Source organism: Acipenser ruthenus, chromosome 5 (assembly GCF_902713425.1).
Source record: "Acipenser ruthenus chromosome 5, fAciRut3.2 maternal haplotype, whole genome shotgun sequence".
Classification (NCBI taxonomy): domain Eukaryota; kingdom Metazoa; phylum Chordata; class Actinopteri; order Acipenseriformes; family Acipenseridae; genus Acipenser; species Acipenser ruthenus.
The window spans coordinates 86704859-86732168 of record NC_081193.1 but is presented as its reverse complement, the minus strand read 5'-3'; the positions used below and the strand labels follow the sequence as shown (position 1 = coordinate 86732168).

The 27310-nt window shown below is 39.2% G+C and overlaps 1 protein-coding gene across 3 annotated transcripts in view; it reads left to right on the top strand.

Moving 5' to 3' along the window:
* The window catches only part of LOC117403255 (endothelial PAS domain-containing protein 1), a 70079-nt gene that overhangs the window by 16331 nt on the left and 26438 nt on the right, over nt 1–27310 (top strand). The window contains exons 2-7 of one of the 3 annotated variants that reach the window (XM_059024709.1): nt 4933–4963; nt 7068–7258; nt 18149–18294; nt 19124–19208; nt 20385–20503; nt 21515–21717. In XM_059024709.1, coding sequence (XP_058880692.1) covers nt 7210–7258; nt 18149–18294; nt 19124–19208; nt 20385–20503; nt 21515–21717 — 602 coding nt within the window. In that variant the 5' untranslated portion in view covers nt 4933–4963; nt 7068–7209. The remainder of the gene's footprint in view (nt 1–4932; nt 4964–7067; nt 7259–18148; nt 18295–19123; nt 19209–20384; nt 20504–21514; nt 21718–27310) is intronic. The other 2 variants (XM_034005272.3, XM_034005271.3) reach the window with 2 other exon arrangements.

Sequence of the window (27310 nt, the reverse complement as noted above, 5' to 3'; positions counted from 1 at the left end):
GATCGTAGATGTAAGTAAAAAAGATCTTTTACTACCATTGCCTTAGTTATTTTATACATTGACTGCGGAGCTGTTAAATCTATACATTTACCGTTTTTACATATATATATATATATATATATATATATATAAAATGTCCCCTAATTGTGGCACCAATGATTTACTACGTGCCTCTTCATTAGAATATGACCCAATTTCTTGAGATTTCCATTTCTAGTACCCTTTTCCAGTACTATATATATATATATATATATATATATATATATATATATATATATATATATATATATATATATATATATAATCACCCCTTAATGAAATGGTGAATGTGCCAGGAGGTCCAGGGTTATTTATGTGTTGCCGGTTGCTGCCCTGAACAATGCTTGTGCTTTGGGACGGAACCCTCAGGTCACGCCGTTGACCGCGCGTTTCCTGAGCAGAGACTGACCAGAGCACGGAGATGCGGGTCAGAAAGGAACCATGCCTCCTGTCAGCGATAAGAAACACAAAATATATAATAATCACAACAAATTAAAAATAAAGCCTGTGTCATTCATTGTTCGTTTATAGATGTCCATCTGAAGCATTGTTAACTCAAACAGTGTCCATGGAAACCTGAACAATACCTGAAGAGCAGAAAAGGACGAGGCCTGCCAAACACTTTGTACTGTGGTTTAAAATTAGAACAGTGTTGCTTTTATCTTGGCTTGCGACTTGGCATCTATCTGTGGTGAGCTCTTCTGTTGTTAGCAAATATTTTAATAAACCTGAAACTTCAAATTATTTTGTGTCTTTGAAGCTTGAAATTGCCAGACAGAGTATATGACCGCCTGAACAAATACTGCATGATGAAACGGCTTGACCCAGTCAGAACCCTACTGGTCTCTGAACAATGGTGCCAGAAACTCCAGGACTTTAGCATCTCCCTGCACATTCAGTGCTGTGGTTATTCAGTGTCTATACAGAAAGGATACTCCCTGCACATTTAAAGAGTGCTGTGGTTATTCTATGAAAGGGGAAGGTCGTACAACCCACGAGCCTCGCTCGGGTACAGTGTATGTTTAACCCTAAATTAAACTGCTGAATTCTAGATTTGGGGCTAAGAAACTTGCTATAAATTGGAACACAGCAATTCGACCAGTCATTCCGTTTTTTGCAGTTGAATAAATGCAATATGGATTACAAAATAAGATATGTAAAAAAATAAATGAAAAAGTATTCAGGCTGTAGTGTTGAATACTACTGTTAAAGTTTGTTTTTTTTAATTCTAAATCTTTCAACACTTGTTGTATATGTATTATTTAACTGATATGCCTTGCATGAGGGATTAACAATAATATTAATATTGTTTAGCATAGTCTGCTTTGCGTGTCCTTCCCCAATATATAGGGTATAACTTGTTTGAAACAGCACTTAGAAAGGGATTAGTCAAAACGTTACCCTGCTTGACTTGTTTGAGAGTTAACCAGTGTATGAATGTTTCAGCCTGCACTGATCTTCAGGAAAAGAGCACCATGGAATCTTTAATGACCCTGGTAGACAGACGTCTGAAGGACAGATTATTTTCTGTCTCTCTCTCTGATGGTAGTGTGGTAAGCTAGCTTGCTTATGTGTGGCAGAGTGCTGGGTGCAGGGTGCCTGTCTGCTCACCACAGGGCTGCCCTCAAGCCACAGGGTTGATATCTGTTATATATCTAAGTGTGGTTACTGCTGCTGCTGGGGAAGCCCAGTCAATCTCTAAATCAGAGAACAGGGGAATGCTGGCTTCTCAAGCCTTTGAAACCCAGTCTGAGGGGGCTGGATTAAAAGGAGGACATGCCTGCTTCTTTAGCAGGGACCCTCATCCCTCTGCCTCTGCGGGAGACCAATCAAAGCACTTGCAGACTGATTGTTATTCTTATATGTACAGTATGTATGTATGTATCTCAAATCTCTTATGAGTAAAATAAACCCGGTACCCCATCAAATGACCTTTCGGTACAAAGGTTTTCTACACTGAGCACACGAACTGAGACATTTCTTTGCTAAGCTTTGTTACGTTCCAAACTTTTAGCATAGAATAAACCAAACCTTGTTGTATTCACAGTTTCTGAGCTGACTAGTACCCCAGTTTGCCTGTTTATTTTTTTTATAACACCCGTAAAATGAAGCGTCTGTCCAGCAGCTAGACCATGCTTTTTCGTTAGTTAATTATTTGCTTTATCCGACAAGGCTGCAATTCCTCTGAAGGGATGTTGCCAGGACTGCTGTCCAGTACAGTAGCATACATGATTTCTGCACAGACTTCTGAGTTTCTGACTGACTGGTGCTAACAAAATACACAATTGAGCAGCCCTGTATTGTATAGCTTTGTTAGCAGCAAACAAATGCAGTAGGGCACAGGACACACCAATATTGTACCAAACTCTCTGCTAGCTAGAAGAGGCCAGTTCTTCTGAACGTGTGTGTGTTTAATACACCCTGGCCTGTATTATATACTGTATTCCTTCTTCATTATTCCATCTGGTTTTCAGGTGATGTGGTGTATTTTAATCATTTGTTTCAGTTTTGAATCATGCATCATATATAGTAAGCATTATGAAAGACAGGAAGGCACAATTGGGCATATTTCTGTCAGCCTCAACAGTCTGTTTACAGTATATACACACACACACACACATATACTATGTGTATATCCATCTATCTATCTCTATATATATATATATTTTTATATATCTATATGTATATATATATATATATATATATATATATATATACACACATATACATATATATATATATATATATATATATATATATATATATATATATAAACATAAACTAGAAATGGGTTTCACATTGGGAAGTGATTCTCACGTCAATATTACGTCCCCTTTTAATTTTAGGGCTCATTTTAAATTCTTTAACAAATAAGTTTCTGGGAATTTTAATGCATTTTGTGAATTAAAAAAAAAAAAAAAGATTAGCATAATATTGATCCCGGCAACAGACTGCTTTTGTAAATGCCACATTGCAATTGTATATTTCACATACAATCTTGTAAATATTATTTATTTTGTTGACATATTTCAGTATATTGAAATAAGGAAACTGTTTGATACTACACAGGTCAGGAAAGTAGTTTTGAATATCCGTTTTGTGTTTGCATGAGCAATGCATTTCTTGGGCTCCTAGAAGTTGTTGTTACAGAGGGTTTGCATGCACTTGCTAAAGAAATTATTAAATTAATCAATCAATTCAAATTTCAGTGCAGATTACAGTAATAAGACCAGAGCTGGTTGTAACAGAGACTTGTACTGTGGTGAAGTTTGTACTGAATTTATCAACTTACATAAAGAAGATTGCTTTAATCTCAGCAGTACAATATGTTCTTTGAGGGTATCCGTCAGCTGCTGTTGTTATTGGACTTCTTCGTTCACAAGTCTGGGTTAGGGACAGACGTCCCCCAGGTTGAGAAGGCCTGTGGTTGTAAACCAGCAGTACTGTATCCAGCAGGTTTCTGAGAGTCAGCCTCCCTTCTTCTAAAGGGTTAAAAAACCTGTTGCTAATTATCTTCCATTGTTAGGCTGCATAACCGACAGGGTGAGGTAATGTACCTGAAGTGTTGCTGAGCTAATCAGTGAGATCTGAATTATTCCTCTAAGCCTGATCTTTACATCCCAGGCACTGAGGCAATCACATTCACCATTGAGGCGCACTTGTGAGGAGTGACGGGGTTATATAAAGCTGTTTCTTTGTTTTGCCTGCTTGAGTAACTTAGTCTGGTAATCTCATAACACTTGTTTGACCCTGTTTTTGAAGGAAGCACAAAGCAGATTTCTGATTACTAAAATCATTACTAAAGAAACTGCTTTGACACATGTTCCAGAATTGTGTTCTTTCAGGGTAGTTACTACAGCGCTTAACATTTTAGTTACCTGGACCTGCCACAAAAACATTATTTTATTCATGTAGAGAAAATAGATCATTTAAAATATGGTACACAGCTTCACAGTATCTCTAGCTCTATGCAGTGTTTCACACATACATTGTCGCTACTTGTTAGATTCTGTGTTGATTTAAGTAAAATATTCACTTTTTCAAATATATACTTTCTACTAACAAAAACCACAACATAGCAGATTTATTTGCTTCCTAGCAGAGCGATGGACACATGAAATATGTCAGGATAGGTTGTTTAGTTTTCATTTTGTAACCTGAAAGGTGTTTTTACCATTTTTTTTTGTATTATGGATCTTTAGTATAATACAAACCATACAGCTATTTTTTCATGTGCAGTATGCTGTGTCCTCATATCAGACAGTCCATTGAAAGGACTGACATTGATTGTGTTGTTCACATCACCGTCTGAGTATTTTTTTTTAGTCATTGAAACTCGGGTAAACTGGGGGCACAGCGTCTTACAAAGCTGCCAACTTCCCAGCTAGCCTGCAGTGTTTGCAAGGCACATTCTTGGGACAGTCAAGCGAGGGACACGTCTGTCTCACAGTCTGACTTCCCTTCTGTTTGTACAGCACGGCCCATGGCAGTTAGGAAGTGGGACGACCCAGGGCTTAGGTACCATAACAGAGCTTGGTTTTCATATACAGCCACAAACGTAATGCGTGTGAGTGAGCGAATGAGTGAGACCCTGATAAGTGGAACCATATTATTCTAAAACTTTAAACTGATTTTAAAAAAAAAAACCAAAAAAAATACTGTAAACCATTTTTTTATTCATTGCTAATTCAAATGAGTGCTGATTATGCAATTTACAGTACTTGAGTGATAATGGCATTTCTGTAGCGGGTGACCAGGTAATAAAGAAAGAGGGAGTTTGATTATTACTAAGCAATGCCAGTGTCACTATTATACTACAGCTTTTTAAAGTTATTTATTTATTTACCTCGGTACCTGTTTTCCCTGAACTAATCGTTGCCTTTTTGACAGCAGGGCTCGAGCGACGCTGCAGAGCATTTCACCAGTAAGTAGTGGTTTTAAAACAGGTGTCATTAATTAGTGTCATTTCTCCGCTGTGCTTTATTCACTGTTTCGTAATTGAGCAATAACAGAAAGGATGACCTCTATAGAAAACAATGGGAGAGTCGTGTCCGCTTGTTGTATAATATGCTATATCGCTAAGTTATATGGCAGCTAATTTTTAGTTTCTTTTAAACCGCTTAGGCCTGTAATTAAAATTGAATTCCAGCTCCTGCTGGTGCAGGGCTGGTAGGATTGCACCTGAAAATGAATGTGCTTTAAGTCACAATCCAACCACACATATACTGTAATACAAACAACAGCCAAGGCTACCAGGTCAGACCATCATTGCAGTTCAAGCTGTGTCAGGCACTATTACCAGCCAGGTTAGTAACACCTAAGCCTGTGGCTGCTTGAGTTTAATTAGCCCCCGTGTGAGTAATTAAACCCATAGTAAAGCTTAAAAAGTATTGTAAAGCATTAGATGTTACACCAGCTGCAGATTCCCAGGGTATATGTTTCAGAAAAGAAAAATGTGCCTGTGGTATTACTTTCTAAATATCATGAGTTCATCTCCCGGGGATCATAAAAGAGCCCCACAAATCCTATTACACAGTACCGTGCCCATTATTGGTTCAACAAACTCGTTTTAATTATGCTAGAGCTTGACGTTACTGAGTTCACTTCTGCAGGTGATCAAGCAGTTATTTGTTTGTTTTGTAAGATGTTTAACACTCGAAACCCGCCCCTCCCTGTGTTTCCAGTGTTCTTTCACTCGCTTGTTTGTGCAGTGCACAGGACACATTAAGCACTAGTATACTTAAATTAAAACTTACATTGCAAGTATACTTCTAGAACACGCCATACATGACCTTTTCTAATGGCATGCCATCATGGAGGCAGCCAAAAACAGTGTGGCGTGGATAAGTGGCAACCGTGATTATTGTTTTGTGAACAGATCTAGACTGAGCCCTCTAAAATCAATTTATGTTTTGCTCCAACAGTTAACAGACGAAATAATGCATTGGTTGGATTACTAGCAGTGTGGAGTAGTGGTTAGGGCTCTGGACTCTTGACCGGAGGGTTGTGGGTTCAATCCCCAGTGGGGGACACTGCTGTTGTACCCTTGAGCAAGGTACTTTACCTAGATTGCTCCAGTAAAAACCCAACTGTATAAATGGGTAATTGTATGTAAAAATAATGTGATATCTGTATAATGTGAAATAATGTATAATGTGATATCTTGTAACAATTGTAAGTCGCCCTGGATAAGGGCGTCTGCTAAGAAATAAATAATAATAATAATAATAATTACTAGCTATCTGTCACAAAGACGGCCGGAGTGGGTGGCGTCAGACCAGATGCAGGAAATAAACAGACAGACTTGGAGTTTGGTGGAGCTGAGCGAATGGTTTCGCTCAGCATTTAATAAAACAGCACAGAAAATAAAAGGTTGGAACAGACAAAACACAGGACACGGCACTTGAGGCCAAAATAAATAGACAAACAAAACGAACTAAACAGTGCACAGACAGACGAACACAACACGGTGAGCAGATTTTACTACTACTTCTTATTATTCTGTTTCCTAACATTTACCTCCGCTCCAATCCCATTCTCCACTCACCGAACACCTAACCCCGACTGAATGAAAATGTGCATCTATATATACTGTTGTGCTGGGATTCAATTACTAATTAATTATTCACTTGAATCCCAGCACGTGAATTAATTACGTGCAACCCCGTGCTCACATATTACATTTAACCAGCATGTGAGTGATTTGTGCCCTCCTCGTGCCTAAATATAAATCTACATTTTTAAATACACGTGAAACACAGACCCGTTTATATCCCGTGTACCAATCTATACACCAACATTAACACACACACGCAACATACAACACATAACACACAATTGCACACAGGGGCGGGGCACATTGCCACACTATCTCAATAATTAGACAATCTAAGTATTGTGGCTTACCAACCCAACGTACTGTAGAGTTGGTAGCTTGCAGGATGGGATATTAAGAAAGTGAAGTGAGTACGGGCATGTGAGAGCTCATCGACCTTATGTTGTGTTTAAAACTCTCTTTATTTGGTCAGGAGCAGCTCGGAGAGGAGGAAGGAGAAGTCTAGAGACGCCGCTCGATGTCGCAGAAGCAAGGAGACCGAGGTTTTCTATGAGCTCTCCCACCAGCTCCCCCTGCCCCACAACGTGAGCTCACACCTGGACAAGGCCTCCATCATGCGCCTGGCCATCAGCTTCCTGAGAACTCGCAAGCTTGTGTCCTCCAGTAAGAACAATCTCACAATATCTGCGCACTGCCACTCTGATGTTCCCGATTCACACTCCCCCGCTCTGTGCACTCAGCAGCCGACACATCCTCCTAGCGAACTCTCTGATTTGGATCGTTGAACAGGGCAGCACAGGATGTGATGTCACTACCTTGTGCATACAGTACGCAGTGGTTTATCCCGGGTGCTTCCGCTTAAAAGAGAATAGCCATGGAGATAATCCGCTGCACATGTTCAAAGCAATGACATCTCACCAAGAATATCAGCCCAAAGAATGGCCAGAGCCATCAGTATGAACTGCTACTGACACATAGCCAAGGGGGGGGGGGGGGTTAGCTTAGAAACTATTAGAGCACGAACATCACTGCTTTACCCTTAATAAGTAATACAGTTAAAGGGAGTTCATATATAGGGTCTGCTAACAGACGATGAGAAGAGACTGTTCAGCCCCTCAAGGCTTGTCTCCAGCTAGCACACTGTCAGCCCCAGGCAGCTGATCATTGTGTCTGGACCCCTGAGGTTTAGTTATAGTAATTGCACCTGGTAAACTATTCCAAGTATTTTTTAATTTTCAGCGGTGCCCTACAGTTCACCTGAGTTTGAAATAGGAATAGTTTAGGTTGCTTGGAGACGAAAGCTTTTGGTATGTGTTATTAAAAAGATTATTTGCACTTGCATAGAGAAATATGTTTCTGAAAGTGTACGCTTGTATGTGAGCAAAAAGAATGTAAGAAATACAACATGGAACAGATGTGGTATTTCTTATAAATGCTGGGACAGAGTGTTGCAGGGGGACCGGTTAATGGTTACACTATGGTGTACCGGCTGTGCTTGGTGGGTAGATGTAGTTGGGGGCCACAGCGGTGCTTAAAAGTCACAAGGATGTGACTAGAGGAACCTAAAAAACAAGGTTAATGCATTATTTTAGATGTCATATTACCATTGCTCTTTAAGATATAATCTTAAAGCTTGCAGTCAATGATTCATCCTTGTTAAGTCCTTGCAAATTTCAAAAATAGTTTGGAAGCATTTACGCATACTTCATAATTCAGAAAAAAATGAATGCAAATTTAGCTGCCATTGTAGTCCACAGTAAACATAAAGGGATCATAGATACATTAAGGGACATTGCAACCTGTAAAAGCACATGCAAAGTGTGCAAATATATTGGTAAAGATAAAAGTGAAATTGCAAGTAAAGAAAATAAATATTCAGGTCTTAAAATTCGTCATGCAAGGATAGCAACCTTGTATATGGTATATTTTGCATAAAATGTAATACACTAAAATATGTAGAAGAGACAGGTACATCATTATATAAAAGAATACAGAACCATCTATCAAATACAAGAAATAAAAAAGAAAATGAACCAACAGTTCAGCACTTTACAAGGAACAGGCACACCATGGATGAGCTGAAGTGTGTGGTTTTAGAAAAAAATGTAATTAGGTAATGTACAATATAGAAGAATAAAAGAAAATAAATGGATAAATAGACTAGATACCATGATGCCTGAAGGTTTAAATAGAAATGAACAGTAGATTGTTACATCATTAGCTATATAGTGAATGACATCAAAGACATTAGATTTAAAAGACAAATAATGTGTGGTTACCATGGCATCAGAAAGCCTATAAATAAAGGTATGTTAAACATACCAAAACGTTGGGAACTTGGCTCTTTGAGCAAAAACTTTATATATATATATATATATATATATATATATATATATATATATATATATATACACACTTTTGTTTGTACTCTTATCCATTCCTTTCTTTTCCTGTCTCTTCTTGTTATTCCCAGCATGCACCTTTCCATATACTCTGTTGAGTCATTTGTCTTTTTTGAGTCATTTTTGCATTGAGGGTCCAGGTTTCGCATCCTTAAGTTAGCACTGGTAGACATTGGTAGACTTTCCTCTTGAGGCATAAGGGTAGTTTCCATTTCAGAACTATCCTTAATCTTCCAAAGGCACTCCAGCCCATTTTTGCTCTTCTGTTGATTTTGCACATTTGGTTCTCCATTGTCGAAACTAACTCTCCTAAGTATACGTAGTTATTGACTTCTTCAAGCTTGATCCCATTGACTTCAATTGCCTGTGGAGTGGTATATTTATTGAACATGACTTGAGTACAAACTACCATTTGCTTGGGATTCAACGACTATGAAAAAGCCTTTGACTTTGTTTACACAAGATCGGTTTTAAGCTCTCTGAAAAAACAAGGAATTGAGAAAATGTATAGAGACTTGATCAGCGCCAGAATGCAACGTCGACAATAAGACTCCATAAAAACAGTGACAAAATCAAGATCAAAAAAGGAGTTAGTCAAGGAGATACAATTTCCCCAAAGCTCTTAACGGCCACCCTAGAAAACATTTTCATAAGGAGCTGAAGATCAATGGAGCCTTCTGGAATCACCTATGATTTGCTGACAACATCCTCAAATTTACAACATGCCCAGAAAAATTACAAACAAGAATACAAGAACTACACAAGGCTAGCATCAAAGCGAGTTTGAAAATAAACTCGAAGGAGACTCAAGTCTTGTTCAAATTACAGCTGCAATTATTGCTCGGTTTAGTAAAAAACATGTTTTAACTAATAAAATGAAGAAAATCTTTTTTAAAAACTCCAGTAAATCTTGTCCTGATTTTGAGTGTGCGACCAATTGGTCTTTTGGACTTCAGTCTATAAATCAGGGTTGGTGGATCGATTTGAGAAGTGAGCATGAGCCCAAACAGACTTTCTTTTGTTTTAATATACAATTACCTTATATGGTCGGCATCTTATTGGGGTTAAGCATTGCAGTGCACATATGTTCTTTTTTCTAAACATTATATATATATATATATATATATATATATATATATATATATATATATATATATATATATATATATATATAAATAAAACATGGCTTGGAAAAATAACAACCTCTGATTGGTTAAACAGCATCACATGACCGTGCGTATATATAGCGTATACCATGGCTTGCATACTAATGAGCCGCTTCAAACTGAATAAATCACTATGCACCACTGCATTCTAAATTCCATGACAAACTGCCATTTTATATGTAATTAGTTACAAAACAATGAGTGACATTCCACCTAATTCCTTTAATATATTTGGGGATAAAACTCCAGATAACTGGTACAACACCAATTTGCTGATGAAGACAGCAGTCCACCTGAAAAAAAAAAAAAAAAAAAAATAAGTGCACCAGCAACTGTCAACAGTAGATGAGGAACAGCTAAATGAAACAGAAGAAAACAAAGATTGAAAAAACACACAAAAAACGACAGCATGGGCTGTTAATGTACTTAAAGACTGGTTTAAAGAAATAAAATATGGCCAATTCATTTTAAGGAAATAAGTTAAAAAAAATCTCAACAACATAAAGGAATTTTATGCCAGTGCAAGAAGTTCAACTCGGGGGCGGTATTCAGTCTCCAGTTTTATAACGCTGAGTTGGACTAAATAGATAGAATAAATAGATGAAGATACAGCTTCAGCATCCATGGCAGCTTTTCCCCTTACTTCCTCGGTGTCATTTGAAACGTCCTTCATCAGCGTGTGTTCAGTCCTCTAGTTTCTAGTGAGATGCCACTTTCGATGCAGAAATTCACAATAAACAGACATGTGCAATAAATTAAATTAAATTACATTTGGGGCTATATTACACTGCAGATGTATACACAATAAAGGTTTCTGGTTTTGTCTTTCATTTTCATGTGTTTTAATTATTTTAATTATTTTTCATCCCCCAAATGACAGCCGTGTGATAAGCAGTGTAAACCACTTTGGAACGCTTCGATGATATATACTACTTCTGGTGTGGTATATATCATGCGAACCACATGGCCTGTCGTGGTTTATACCTTGCATATATAAATGCTATATCATTGTGCAAAAAAACAACAAACATCGTTTTCTATATAGGTTAGTAAGCCCAGATCCCTAACTGTCCTGTTGTATTGTATTACTGCACTAGCAGGGTAAAACTCCATCCAGCGCTGAATTCCTTCATACATGATTTCCTATTGTGCTGCTCGCTTGTTCCTGATTCAAGATGAAAGCAGCCAAGTATATGTCGTTCTCAATATGGTCCTAATTTCTGCGCACAGCTGGCGCTGGCAGTGGAAGGGGTCTGAAGAGACATGTTTGTTTATGCTTTTGAAACATGCCATTATTTATAATGCTAAAATCATGGTGGCTACAGTGCAGGAATTTTGGAACGGGAAGTCAATTACATCCTCTCTGTTTCAGCTGTGACATTTCCCTGCATTATACAGTTTAAACAGGAGCGTCACTTGTCAGCAATCAGGAACACTGGCGTTGTTTTTACCTTGCTAAAATAGATCTGTCCTGCCTTCGAATTTGGAGAAGAAAATGAGGCTAAATAAGTGTTTCTACAGTCCTGCTGTGCTCACCACAAACTGGAGTCCAATTTTGTTTTCAAAAGTCTTTAAAAGAAAAGTATTTTTTTTGTTACACAATGCCTACAATGTATTTTAATGTACTGTGTTATTTCATATGTCTCCACTGAGCACAGTGGCATTTAGAAGAAAGTATTATCTATTTTACGTGAGGTAGTTTAAAACTCACATTGCGGAAATTTGACAGCTTCTTTGAAAGGCTAGACAAACATGAGAAGAAAACAGGTTTAACCAAATGTCACCAGTGTCTATTTTGCCATATCTTATTAAACAATTCATTAAAAAAAGGCAACAATTGCTTTTTAACAATTAATCACAACAGGCAGCATTATAGCATGTACTGCCTGGTCACCTCGAATGATGTTTACATATACAAGTAATAGCATTACCTAGATTGTTCCTGTATTTAATCACATCACCCCCATATTGGGATACTGGCTGCTTGGCCCCAAGGCTGTGATACTGTAATCATTTCAGATCTCTTGCATCAAAGTGATGGGGATGGGAAATATCACAAAGACCGTACAACCGGGTTATGATCCCAGTATGCAGCCGGGAGGCCCTTCTCATTACAATGGTTATTATTAAAAGTAAAAAGAGCAGACTGGGGTTGAATAATTACATTTTTACAGCACAAGAGAACTCAATGACACAATCAAGCATGCGTCTTAACCGCTGTGCTAAAGAGCCAGGCTCCTTTGCAAGAGTGGTTATAGCGCTTTTAACTACATCACACTTTCAAGTGTCAGAATCCCCGTAGCTGAGACACACTAATTAAGTACTGAAGAATGTTTAGTAGAAACTGTAATCATTTCAAGTTAACTAACCGGATACCTAGGGTGAGTGCTTTCCGGATATCGAAGCAAACCAATTCATTAAGGATACATGCATGCATGAATTGCAGATAGGTTAGTGGACCGATCACGCCAGTTACCAAGTAGGACTGCGATGACAGAAATACAACCTACTTTCCTTGCATGTGTTCCTCTCTGAGCTGTACTTACAGTGCTAGGTACTTATGATGATGATGGGCCTGAACGAGATTAAAATCTCAGCAAGTGTGGAGGAACAAAGAAGCTTGCATACCGTTTTATTATCACACACCTCTGCTTCTGTTGGGACATGCTGTAACAAACCGAAAAAAAGAAGCGAAACGAACATAGCTGTGCTTTCCTGCCGTGGAAGTTGTTTATTCTTAAAAACATGGCAGACCACCAGCGTCCAAAACACACACATGGGGTGAACAGTTATTACAGTATTATAATCCAGTTTTCCAGGATCTGGACGTTGTGTGATTACAATTCAACAGAACGTGCTGCAGGACGCTATAGTAACAAGTAAAATGCATGCCTAGAAGATTCAGCATCTCTCTGTAACTGAAGCTACTCTATAGTAACAAGTAAAACACACGCCTAGAAGATTCCGCATCTCTGTAACCTTGTTCATGTGGCTTCGATAGCTCTCCAGTTACTAGGCACATTTTTTCAGCGATTAAGTCATTTGACATAATTTCAATCTTAGGACAGTTTAGTTTTGCCTGACACAGAAATTCTGGGTTGTGTTTTTAGAACAATTTTAAAAAGCTGCAATGCGTCATGCTTGTCACAGTTATTAATAGGCTGGACATGTTATTCGTGTCCATATTTAATGTATCAGTTTTAAAGACTCCTTAAGTGATTGCTGGCACAATCCGTTTTAAGTCTGTGGCACTGTCCAAAGAAGTAAAACTGCAATTGCAATTCTTTATGTCAAACACAGCAGTCATGCACTTGGCAGAGTTAGCTGAAGTTTTTAATGTTCAGGAATTCTGACCAGATGGAATTGTGGGTGGAAACGAGGAGCAACCATTTATGTCAATAAAATAACAGCCGTCTGTAACTATAATACTACATAAAACAAAGTTACTGTATAAATACCCAGAAACGGTCATGTAGGTTTTTTTTAAGTCATATACTGTACAGTACGCTACAGAATAAACAGCTTTTTCCCTTCTGCATACTGTATAACAGTGGGCCTCCTTATTCACAGAACTTTAGAGACTGTTTTAAGGAAGGGTTTGTTTTGTTTTGTTTTTTTTTCATAAATTTAGTCGTTGCTAATTATTTTTATTATTTTCTCCCAATTTGGAATAGCCAATTATTTTATTATGCTCAGCTCACTGCTGACTCGGGAAGGCGAAGACGAACACACAGTCCTCCGAAGTGTGTGCCGTCAGCCGACTGCTTTTTTTCACTCAGCGGACTCACCATGCAGCCACCCAAGAGCTACAGCGTCGGAGGACAACGTAGCTCTCGGGCAGCTTACAGGCAAGCCCGCAGGCGCCCGGCCAGACTACAGGGGTCGCTAGTGCGTGGTGAGCCGAGGACACCCTGGCCGACCTAAACCCTCCCTCCCCCTGGGCGACGCTCGGCCAATTGGGCGCCGCCCCCTGGGAGCTCCCGTCCTCGGTCGGCAAAGGAATAGCCTGGACTAGAACTCACGACATCCAGACTATAGGATGCATCCTGCACTCTACGCAAGTGCTTTTACTGGATGCGCCACTCGGGAGCCCAAGGAAGGTTTTTTAACATTTGAATCAATTTACAATTCACAAAACCTTTTTAGAGTTTTATTCTAAATTTTCAATGAATTTGAGAAAAAGTTATAAAAACCAAAAAATCAGTCCTTAAAAAAAAAAAAAAATCATAAAAATCTTGTGAATTCCATTTTTTTTTTTTGTGGCTAAAATAGGTCTTTAGTGGAACCCAGATTCAAACAGAATGAACAAATTCACGGTAGAATTCTCTTTACATTCCACAGACAGTAGCCTGGCAGTGTGATACAGGCTGCCATCACAAACTTTGTTTTTTGAGATGCATGACTGGGTTTATCTGGAGTCCCAGAGCAATACCCCTGCAGTCCTGTCATCAGCAGGGCCCAGGAGAATGTGGGTGATTGTCATGAGACGCTCCCCTCTGTGCCCCTGCCAACCCTAAACATTGCAGAACTAACTCCAGCTCCGCCCCCTCCGTACCTGCGGCTCCTTTATCCGGGTCACATTGCATATATATATTTATACCACAAGCGCGGGTATATGGAGCTTGGGATACATTGTTATTCCACTATTCCAGTGCAATAACAGGCTTGCCGGGACACGTTTCGAATGTGTCTTTGCTTGCATTCCAAACCAGTGGGGTGCTGCTGATATTGACAGGCTGAGCTCAAGGCTCTGTTTAAAAAGAGGTTGCGAACATAAACAGGGTTTGAAATGAATCCACGTCGAAGCACAGACTTAAAAATGAAAGATCCGCCAGGTAAAAGAAATACGAACGTTTTTTTTTACATTTTTTTTACATTTATTTATTTCTTAGCAGACGCCCTTATCCAGGGCGACTTACAATTGTTACAAGATATCACATTATTTCACATTATACAGATATCACATTATTTTTACATACAATTACCCATTTATACAGGTGGGTTTTTACTGGAGCAATCTAGGTAAAGTACCTTGCTCAAGGGTACAACAGTAGTGTCCCCCCACTGGGGATTGAACCCACAACCCTCCGGTCAAGAGTCCAGAGCCCTAACCATTACGCCACACTGCTGCCCGTATCAATACTGCTGTTGTTAGAATCAGTGAAGGGGTCTTTGAGAACACCAGTGTACATAACAGTGTGTGCGAGTCGTTTTAGACAGCGGTTTGATCCACTCCCAGTTTCACTGTGTTACAAAAAGCAGAGCTTGTTAGCTATACACTGTGGCTAATCAAGCTGGCAGTAAAACCTGGAATGGGTGAAACTGCTATGCAATAGGAGTCTTATTTCCATCCCTGAAAATGAGAGGTTTGAACCTATTGTTAAAATTTGAAAAATGTCTGTATTGCTGCCACTGTTTAGATCAATTGCATAGACATTACTGTGTAACAAAGACGATGTAGTCAAAGATTCTACGGTCACAGAAATAATAATAAAATGGATCTGCTAGAAAGCACACATAGCAGCTGTATTATGTGGAGTGTCTGTGAAACGGAATTTGACCTCTGCGTAGTTATGAAACATTTTGTATCTCTTCCTTAAAGATTCACTAGTTCTTTCAAAAACATATTGACAGAATTTTTTTTTTTTTTAAGTCTAAATCAATTGTGCAGGTGTTGATTTGCAAACGCTTTACACAAGAGATGTTTGTTTCAGAAGACTAGCAATCGGAAGATAGACAATGTTTCTGCTTGCGGTATCACTTTGGACTGTTGCATATCCACTTGCGAACAATCCCTTGTGCTGGCCAGGGCGAGTTGTTTCCAAGAGGTTCTGTTGAAAGGAAACAGGACACATCCAACAGGAAATTCACTCCTGAAACATCCTGGTGCTTGGGATTAATCAGGTGCTGTTTTTATCCATGAAGGAAGGGTAATATAAACAGTACACAATACATACATCTATAGAAGAGGCTGAAACTATTTAAGAACAGTAAACAGTACATATCCCAATATAAATATTCACGTCTGCTTGAAGCTGGGCTTGCTTTCATAGTCATATTCTAGTGATAGGTCCTACTAATTACAGAAAGGATGACATGCATGTATTAGAGGTCTTCTGTTTGAAGGCAGAACACACTCATCTTAGCATCTCTGTGTGTATCGAACCACTGCTGAAAGAACTCAAACAAGAAATCAATGGGTAGTAGCACTGCAAACAACTTCGATAGAAGAAACTTAGAAAGACTTTGAATTCAAATGTCACTCGAGCAAGATAGGAATTATTTAATAAGGTTTTTAAAACTGTACTAGCAGTGTGGAACTGCTGACCTGTTTCACTGTTAATAAATTAATAAATAGTAAAAAGTGAAACTCTTGATTAGAAATGGAACGTACCCTCTTCAATTTAATCCATTGGTGATTTATTTAGGTAATAGACATCAGCATTAAAAATATGTAACCAGTCCTGTTAACATCAGGATTGTCTGTGTCCCATTTGGCTACACCTCAGGGCTTTACTAAGTTAGTAAAAAAATACCACAATGTACAAAATACGGCACCCAGACTATAATAAAGCAAGAGCCATGGAGAGTTTGTATTCATTTATTATAGCCTTTCTCTCAAAACAAAAAACAACAAAATCCACATGCTTATAAGTGAATGTTATGAACAGTCCATAAATAAATAAATAAATAAATAAATAAATATACAAAACACAAAGCTAAAAAACTGTAAGCTGGTTTAACAGGGCGGAGGCTGGGCACGAACCGGCGACCCTGCGTACCGCAAGTGAACTTCTTAACCGCTACGCAAGAGAGCCAGACTCGTCTGCATTCGTGTTTTTAGAGCTTTTTTTTTTTTTTTTTTTAAATTTAGTTGTTGCCAATTAGTTTTTATTATTTTCTCCCCAATTTGAAATGCCCAATTATTTTTTAGGCTCAGCTCACCGCTACCCCCCCTGCGCTGACTCGGGAGGGGCGAAGATGAACACACGCTGTCCTCCAAAGCGTGTGCCGTCAGCCGCCCGCTTCTTCACACACTGCGAACTCACCGTGCAGCCGCCTCAGAGCTACAGCATCGGAGGACAACGCAGCTCTGGGCAGCTTACAGGCAAGCCCGCAGGCACCCAGCCAGACTACAGGGGTCGCTGGTGCGCGGTGAGCAGAGGACACCCTGGCCGACCTAACCCTCCCTCCCCCCGGGCGACGCTCGGCCAATTGAGCGCCGCCCCCTGGAAGCTCCCGTCCACGATCGGCTGTGGAATAGCCTGGACTCGAACCGGCGACGTCCAGGCTATAGAGCACATCCTGCACTCTAGCGAGTGCTTTTACTGGATGCGCCACTCGGGAGCCCCGTGTTTTTAGAGCTTTTAACCTCCTCTCATCTCATCTCACTGTAACGGCCGTGTATCACACAACACTGCCCGTTAAACTGGCAACTTACACATTGCCGGGGCCAGTGGGTCCAGCAGGTCAGGGAGCTACAGAGTATTATTCCTGAGAAGCATGATACTGGGTGGTGTGTGTTAGGTCAGGGCCAAAGTCCTGGACAAAAATAGCAAAACAACTAATCATCTTCCCTTCCACAGTCAACAGAACAGCCTCCTCAAGCCCCCTTTACTCCTTAATCTACTTCATTGAAGAACAGGACAAGTGTCTGCAAACTGAAAAACAAAAAACACAGATAGTCATGAGTAGAGTGTGCTCTTCCACAGCTGAGTTCCTGTGCCATCACTGCTATGCACAGATCTGTAATAACATAAACACAAATGTTCCATCTTTAGCAGTATTCCACAGAGTCGGTCTGCCATTCTGTACGTAGGGCACATCCATATGAATGGGGCACTTGAGCTCCAGGTGTCCTATCAGGTCCATTCCTTCTAGACTCAAGCTGGTTATAGTGTTGACGTGGTTTTTTTTGTGTAATAAACACCAAGGTTTCAAATGAAGCGGCTAATGACTCTGAAATGGCACTTTGTGTGTTGCAGCTTGGCAAGACAATGAAAGTGAGAGCGACAAGCAGATGGACGGCCTGTACCTGAAGGCTCTGGAAGGATTTATTGCCATGGTGACACAGGATGGGGACATGATCTTCCTTTCTGAGAACATCAACAAAATCATGGGCCTCACGCAGGTACAGAAACCCATCTCTGAGCTTCATATTAATAGAAACTTTCTTTCTACTGAAAATGAACAAAACAGCAACTTCAGATTTTCGTATATTTAAACAGGCTAAACCAGCTCAATAAATAGGGTTGTAATGATGCATCGCGTATCGATGCAGCGTGATGCTTTCTTTACATTATATATTGTATCGTAATAAAGGTGTGTATCATTTGTGTCGTGATACAAGAACAAAAGCACAACATAGCTCATTGTAGTTCACCAAGTGGATCGTGAATCAATAACAAGAGTGTTTTATAGTTGGCATAAATGCATACCATCTGTTTCTCCAATATCGAATTTTAGTTTTTTAACAAAATAGTCCATCTAAATGATCTTATTGTGCATTGTACAAGTAGATAAATCTGGAACATCACATGTATTGTGATACATATAGTAAGGTGACCTGCCTATCGTGATACGTATCGTAGTAAACGTAGTATTTCGTTACACCCCTATCGATAAGTAATCCACTTTGCAAGCCGTGTCCAAGCATTTGTTTCTTCCTAAAAGATTTTGACCTTTTTTTGCATATACCTGCATGCCTCTCAGCCCTGCGCTGTACATCCACACAATGTTGTTTCTGATTCTGACAGACATGGCTTTGGATCTAAAGATTATACATGGTTTGCTCTTATTTCTGCACTCAGATTTATACCTGTTTTATATCAGTCCACTGCAGTGTTTAGAACTGAAATATCACGGTCAGCAAGTACAGTATGGTTCTGACTTGCCTGTTGAATCAGATCATCTAGAACGACTGTCAGAGAAATCAAAGTAATTGTGAACATTATCCACAGGTGGACCTTACTGGCCACAGCATCTTCGACTTCACCCATCCATGCGATCATGATGAAATGAGAGAAAACCTGAGCTTGAGAAACGGTAATGAAACTCCAGCTTGTGATTATCAATGCAATAGGTACGTCGTCAGTAAGGAAGGCAGGGCTCATGGACATGGACACCAGCATTCATCCTGGGATCTAATGCCTGTGTTTCCATTAGCTTTCTCAAATATGCCTGGGATTCAAATCGTACAATATGCTGTATGTTGATTTGAAACCAAGATAAACGGGTGTTAATTAAAATGTGATTTCATTTGGAAACATGGACTCAAAATTTGATTTTCTGAGATCCAAACTTCTTTGTTTTGTTTTTTAAACAGCCTATTGTATTTAAATATATTACATTTACTATTAGAATTACTAAACATTTAATCGGCAACGCTCTTAATGTCTGACACCATCTGATATATACGAAATTTCGGATTGCTGTATCACATCAACATCTAGGTCTACTACATACCGTAGAAACATTACAAGGTTTGTATGTGCTTTTAATATGCAGCTCTTCTTATTCTATACACACTCAGTCATCTTTACAGCAGTGCCTAACTGAACCCACTCATAAGCTCATTAAACGCATTAGAGGTGCTAAATCAAATATTTTTAAACAGCTGCTTTTTATTTTGTTAGTTTAAGGCTTAACAATGTTGTCACATTATCAGAAACCACAGCCAACTGAGTTTAACAGTGAACTTTGGCCTTGTTGTAATCTAGTGCTATTAAATGCAAACTGGTATAGCCTGTGATGTCATTGACACTTTGGATCCTTCTGACGTAGCACAAGATAAAAACTAGATTGAAATGTATGTTGCTGGTCATTAGCGAAGTACTTCCTTAGTTGCTACAGCAGGCTGGGAGTTCCAAGAAAGTTCTGAAGACTACAATGCGGAAACAGAAACTAACATTACTGCAAGCATAACAGCAATGGCACGCAAACAGTACAAAGAGATCAAGTGGCAATAAAATACCATGTTCATAAAGAAAACAAGGTTCATTGGGAAACCAGGAATGATGCGAACTGCTGTGTAATTTTAACAAACCTGTTTCCCTACTCCAGACGAAAAGAGAAGATTGTGATTTGATGTGCAAGAATGAATGTCTTCTTTAGTTGTTTTTTAATAAAAAATAAATAATAATAATAATAATAATAATAATAATATATATAATGTTGAAATAAACGCATGACAGCCTGCCTTTTTGCTGTTATTGTATTTAGGCCTAGGCTTTGGCAAGAAGAATAAAGACTTAAACACAGAGCGTGACTTCTTCATGAGAATGAAATGCACAGTTACAAACAGAGGCCGGACGGTCAACCTCAAATCAGCCAGCTGGAAGGTGAGACGCATGTCCATTCATAGACTGTATGAAGTACAAGACATATACATGGAGTGTTGCATCGTTAACAGTGTCTGAGATTAAAACAAGCGTGGATACAGAGTGGTGAACTGGCTTCCCTCACTCACAGAAATAATGCCAAAACAAGGGATGCAGGTTTGTTTACAGAAGCACAAAGACGTGTATCAGAAGCTTCCACATTAGAAAACCCCTAGACTTTGTAGCCACTTTGGCACATTTCCTTCAATACAAGTGCATAAAAACAGATCCTGTTTTACTTTCCCTTTAAGAAACATAATTTTCAAAGTGTTTCCACAGTTCTTTAATTAACTCCTATTTTATGAAAGGAGAAAAAAGTGGTAATGCTACAAAAGGGGATACAAAACACATTGATAGTGCTTAAGAGAACTTTTTTTTGGTTTTAGTTTTGTAAAATTAAAGGGTGTTTTACTTCTATAAAAAAAAATGGAGTTAATTAAAGACTGGGGTAAACGCTTTGAAAATATGGGCCATGGTGTCTCCCTTCATGGCCTCCTCCCGTCCCCTACTGTCCCTTCCTGTGGTCCAATTTCCCACACACAGTCCCAGCACAATATGACAGAAAGCAGGGACAATAGTCATGTTTTTCCCATTTCAACGACAGACCTCAATAGCCGTCATAGTAGTTCTTAAACAACACACTGAACTGTAACCCAACAACCGGTATTCTGTTTTTAATGTAAAAGGCAGAGGTTCAGCAGAATATTCACTGTGTACGGACAGTGGGTGACATGCTGATAGGATCAATACAGACTATCAATACAGACTTACTTAGCATGAGAATGAATTGATTAAAAATAAGTCAGATTGCCTTTTTCCAGTGTAAACACTGATATCTTAAAGAGTTTATTAATAATAACCTCTCCGTAGTCCTTATCTCACCCAGTTTTAGTTGTGTGTGTGGTTTTTTGTTTTTATTTGTGTTCTGGCTCCAGTCTCATGCCTTTGTGTGTTTTCCCTCCATTGTCTTAGGTCTTGCACTGCACTGGACAAGTCAAAGTCTACAACAGCTGCCCTCCCCATACGCTGTGCGGGTTCAAAGAGCCCCCTCTGACCTGTGTGGTCATGATGTGTGAGCCCATCCCTCATCCCTCCAACATCGACATGCCTCTGGACAGCAAGACGTTCCTGAGTCGCCACAGCATGGACATGAAGTTCACCTACTGCGACGAGAGGTAGGGCAGCTGACGTTGCAGAGACTAGATCTGCTTTCAAGTACAGGGATACAGTGTGGGTGAGGGTGAAACAGGGACACAGAGAGAGAGAGAGAGAGAGAGAGAGAGAGAGAGAGAGACACAAGATCTGCACACAAAGAGTGAGAGTTAGTTCAGTGGCAGACTTCATTAGCGCCACCGTCTGCTTGGCCAGGCTCCAGAGCCAGCCCTTCTCTCTCTCTCTCTCTCTCTCTCTCTCTCTCTCTCTCTCTCTCTCTCTCTCTCTCTCTCTCTCTCACTGAATCCCATGACAAGATCTGAAATGCTGTACAGGTCAGGCACACCAGCAGTATCCACTGTCTCTACAGCTGGCCTGGCTGGAATGCCTCAGACCTTTTTAAAATGTGTGTGTGTGTGTGTGTGTGTGTGTGTGAGACAGAGTGTGTGTGATTTAGCAGCTGCCAGGATTACATATTTGCAACAGGGCTGTCTTGAATAGCAGTGCGGTAGTGCAGGCTAATGGGGAGATAGTCATCATTCGCCCGACTATCTGTTTTTCGTATAAACTTGAAACTAACAGGTAATTTATTTTAGTTTAATTTAGTTAGCTGAGTATGTCATAATTAGGACTTAGGCTATAGCTGTAAATGTATTGCCATGGTACAGATTTAAACAAACAGAATACATTGTTGAAAAGAAAAATCAACTTACTTGCGACACAGATGAGAAGATAAACTCATAGTACTGCCGTGAAAGGAACGCACTGATGAGCAAATCTTGCAACTTACAATCACTATTCGTAATTGTATTAACTCCATTACAAAAAACTAGTCAATTATTAAAATGCTGTGCTCTCATTTTCTCGTTCTTCATTCCACTTTTAAATGAGAAAGTAAGGACATGGAAGATTTAAAAGCCTATTTAATTGCGTCACAGCAAAGTCCCGTAAATGAAACTGATTTTACTATTATTATTATTGCAGTGTTATTAAAGTACACCTGTGACTAGTCTTTAAATAATGTTAATGCAATTACGAATAGTAATTGTAATGTTTGTCCAGCTTATTATTTTTTATTATAACTTTAAGATTGTATTAAAGATTTGTTTAATAAAATGTTGCACCCGTTTGCTCGTTTTCTACATTCTGCATGCAGCAAATCCCATTAATTTAAACTAAAAGCTAAGCCCCCATCCCTATTTGTAAACTGAAACTATATCTAAATCTAGATTTGTATTTTATTTTATTTGTGAACAAAATGTATTTGATATTAAAACAAGCTGCTGCTACACTTTCAAATGAAGGAGGGCGGGGCAACAGAGCCGCTGAGCTACGATAGGTCTGAAACGACACAGCTCTGTGGACAGGGTTGGTCAGATTTAACAGGGGGTTGGTCAGATTAAACGTGATCCCTGCCTGGCTGGACATTGATCGAGTCAATTATCCTGGAGACTCACCGAGTCTGCCATTTACTGTGGAGCTTTTACAATCGCAAGGAAGTCCGTAAAAAAGGATTTTCCAGTCAGGTCTTGGCGACCCCCTAATAACCTGAAAAACACTGTTCTGAGCTATGTAAAAATGTTGGGTATATCTCCCTGTAACCCGTTTGCCACTGTCTTTTGAAGTACTCTCCACCATCTTTCTGGATTTTCTTTCTCATGCACTGTTTTTTGCTACAGCACGTGGGTAGACTAGATTAATCGATCAATGTTTTTTTTAATCGATCAACACCCACAGGCATGATTAACCGATCAATCTTTAAATCGATTAAAACCCCTAATTATATATATACAGTGCCTTGCAAACGTATTCAGACCTCTGACCAATTCTCTCATATTACTGAATTACAAATGGTACACTGAAATTTCGTTCTGTTTGATATTTTATTTTAAAACACTGAAACTCAAAATCAATTATTGTAAGGTGACATTGGTTTTATGTTGGGAAATATTTTTAAGAAAAATAAAAAACTGAAATATCTTGCTTGCATAAGTATTCAACCCCTGTGCTGTGGAAGCTCCCAGTTTACACCGATGAAAGAAATTGCCCTAACGAGGACACAATTACCTTACCATTGGCCTCCACTTGTGAACCATTAAAGTTGCTGTCACATTTTCTGGATAAAAACCTCACTGTTAAAGGATCATTGGTCAGGCTGTGAATCTGAAGGAAAATGAAGACCAAAGAGCATTCTACAGAAGTTAGAGATAAAGTAATACAAATGCATAGATTAGGGAAAGGGTACAAAATAATATCCAAGTGTTTGGATATCCCAGTGAGCACAGTTGGATCAATAATCAAGAAGTGGAAGCTGCATCACACCACCCAGGCACTGCCAAGAAAAGGCCGTCCCTCAAAACTCGAAGCGCTCAAACAAGAAGGAGACTTGTGAGAGAAGCCACAGAGAGGCCAACAATCACTTTGAAGGAGATACAGAGTTCAGTGGCTGGGAGTGGAGTAATGGTGCACAAGTCAACCATATCAAGAGCTCTGCATAACATTGGCCTGTATGGGAGGGTGGCAAGAAAGAAGCCGTTACTCAAAGAGTACCATCTGAAAGCACGTCTGGAGTTTGCCAGAAAGCATGAGAGTGACCCAGCTGCGATGTGGGAAAAGGTTTTGTGGTCAGATGAGACCAAGATAGAGCTCTGGCCAAAACTCAAAGCGCTATGTGTGGCGCAAACCTAACACTGCCCATGCCTCAAGACACACCATCCCTACAGTTAAGTATGGTGGTGGCAGCATCATGCTGTGGGGATGCTTCTCATCAGCAGGGACTGGGCATCTTGTTAAAATAGAAGGAAGAATGGATGGAGCACAATACAGGGAAATACTACAAGAGAACCTGCTTCAGTCAGCTAAAAAACTGAAGCTTGGGAGGAAATTCACCTTTCAGCAGGACAATGATCCCAAGCACAAGGCCAAAGCAATATTGGAGTGGCTCAAGAACAAAAAGGTGAATGTCCTACAGTGGCCCAGTCAAAGTCCTGATCTCGATCCCATTGAGAATCTGTGGCACTATTTGAGAATTGCGGTCCACAAGCGTCGTCCAACCAACCTGAACAACCTGGAGCAAATCTGCCAAGAAGAATGGGCCAAAATCACTCCGACACTGTGTGCAAAGCTGGTACATACTTACCCCAAAAGACTTAAAGCTGTTATTGCAGCGAAAGGTGGCTCTACCAAATATTAATGTGTGGGGGTTGAATACTTATGCAAGCATGTCACCTTACAATAATTGATTTTGAGTTTCAGTGTTTCAATGTACCATTTGTAATTCAGTAATATGAGAGAATTGGTCAGGGGTCTGAATACTTCTGCAAGGCACTGTATATATATATATTTATTATTTTTTTTAATTTTTTTATTTTTTTATTTAGCATCATGTAATCAAATAATGATATCACACAAGTCTACTGGAAGCCATAATAGCAGTACAGTATTTCATGTCAGATTTCAAAACGTCACATTTTTCAATTTGTCAGTTTTTCGTTCAGTATATGGAAAACAGTATGTAATTCAATATATTAACATAACTTTATTCAGCAGGTTTCATTTGATGAAGCAAAATTAGTTAATTCTATATAGAGGATGATGCAAAACTTTTAGCCATAGTTGTATATAAAAGAACTCCCAGGGTCACAGTCATTTCCAGCTGTAAAGCACAGGAGCTGGCAGGGACTGTGCTCCCAGCCTAACAGAGGGTTAGTTTACAGTTTGTTCTCAGCATCCCCTCGGCGTTGCTGAGGCTTCATGCTGCTGATGAATGGGGGTGAGGTTAAATATCAGAGGGGCTGCTTGGAAGACCTTCACTAACAAATTGTATTTAAAAAATGTCCACTTATCTTTTAGTTTCCTAGCAGCGCTGCCTGTCAAATTGGAAATCTTTCAAAATAATGTCACAATTATAGTATTCCATGCTAAGTAAAAACCACACACACACACACACACACACACACACACATTTGTGCGACCGTTTCAAAAAATGGCAAATGAAAAAGAGCTCAGTGTGATATGTGAGATTAATATATAAAAAGAAAACACAGGATCAACACAGCAGCTCTTGAGCCTCTATTTAAAAGTTTTAGACAGCAAAAAGTAAACAAACCAGATTATGAGTGTGCATGCATAGTGATCTCTAAACCAGATTATGAGTGTGCACACATAGTGATCTCTTTGGAAAGCCATCTGGGACAAAAATGTGTTGTGCTGCTTTAGAGCGAGCCAGAATCTCATGGGACAGAAAAAAGGCAAGCACGTCATTCTGAAATGCCTCGCTTAATCAGTGCCGAACTTGCTGGAAATGTTGTGTAGTGATTTTTATATAGATTGTATATATATATTTTGTTGGGACTTTGTTATATACAACACCATTTCCACGTTTGTTTTATTTGAAGTGTTTAAAGTTAAATTTCAGTTTTCGTTTACTTGTTCAGCTACAAAAAGGCACAAGTAAACCTCATGTTATTACTTTATGAAAACATGACGATGGCCACCGTTTACTGTGAAGAAACGGCAAGGAATGAAAAAAATAAAAAGTAAATAAAATGCGTTGTCAACGTTATGTAGTATTTACTTTGGGAATAAACAAAACGTTTAATTTGAACTGCTATTTGGCATCCTTTGTCTTGTAGTGAATTCACTGATGTACAGTAAGTCCTACACAACGTATTCTTTACTCCTGGGATATTTTTCTATTTTAACGTGTTACATATTGTAAGGTCTTGCTGTAAAATAAAGGCGCACACACAGGAGCCACGCCCCCTGCTGCTATGCTGTCTCTGCCTGCGTTCCGAGCAATATAATGGCTTTTATTACCCAGACAACCAAACTATTTTGGCCCAACACTGGCCCAGTTCCGGCTGCCAAACTGGCCCAGGTTCGGGTGCCGGTATTGGCCCGGTGTCTTTTTGCACCTCGGGCCGATGTTGGCCCGTATGTATTGGCCCAAATGCGGCAAGCGGCTTAGAGCCATATGAAGCACATTTGGCCCACTCTCAGCCCTAATCTGGCATACGCATGGTGCAACTGGCCCACTTACTGCCCAAATGCGGCAACCGGCTTGAAGCCATACGATACACATTTGGCCCGGTTTTGGAAAATTAACAATTATATTCCTAAAATTGCAGTCCTTCACTGGTAGCTGGGGTTCGAACTGGTCCACAGCTAACTTTTAAAAATACTGTTGCATAAATGAATTAGCCCTAACCATATTATAGCTATTAAATGAAATTAAACTACTGCAAATGTACTAGTAGAGACTCACTTAAAGAGAAATGAACAACTTAAAAATAATATTAAGAAATAAAAGCAGATATATCCAACTTGATATGTCATAATAAACAATAGAAACCTAAAAAATAATTTAAAAAAAGATGCGCTGAGGTTTTAAGAACACCACTACCTATGTTTTAAAGTCACCAACAATTATAGGTAGTCATTTTATTATACATCTTTAAAAATTTGAATAGCATTTATATAGTAACTTATGCTTAACTAAACACATTGTATTTTACATTTTTAAATTATTTACTTTTAGCCATATACGTAAAAAAAAGAATCGTAACTACCCAGCAAACAATTTTATGTTATCGGAATGTTACAAGAACGTTACCA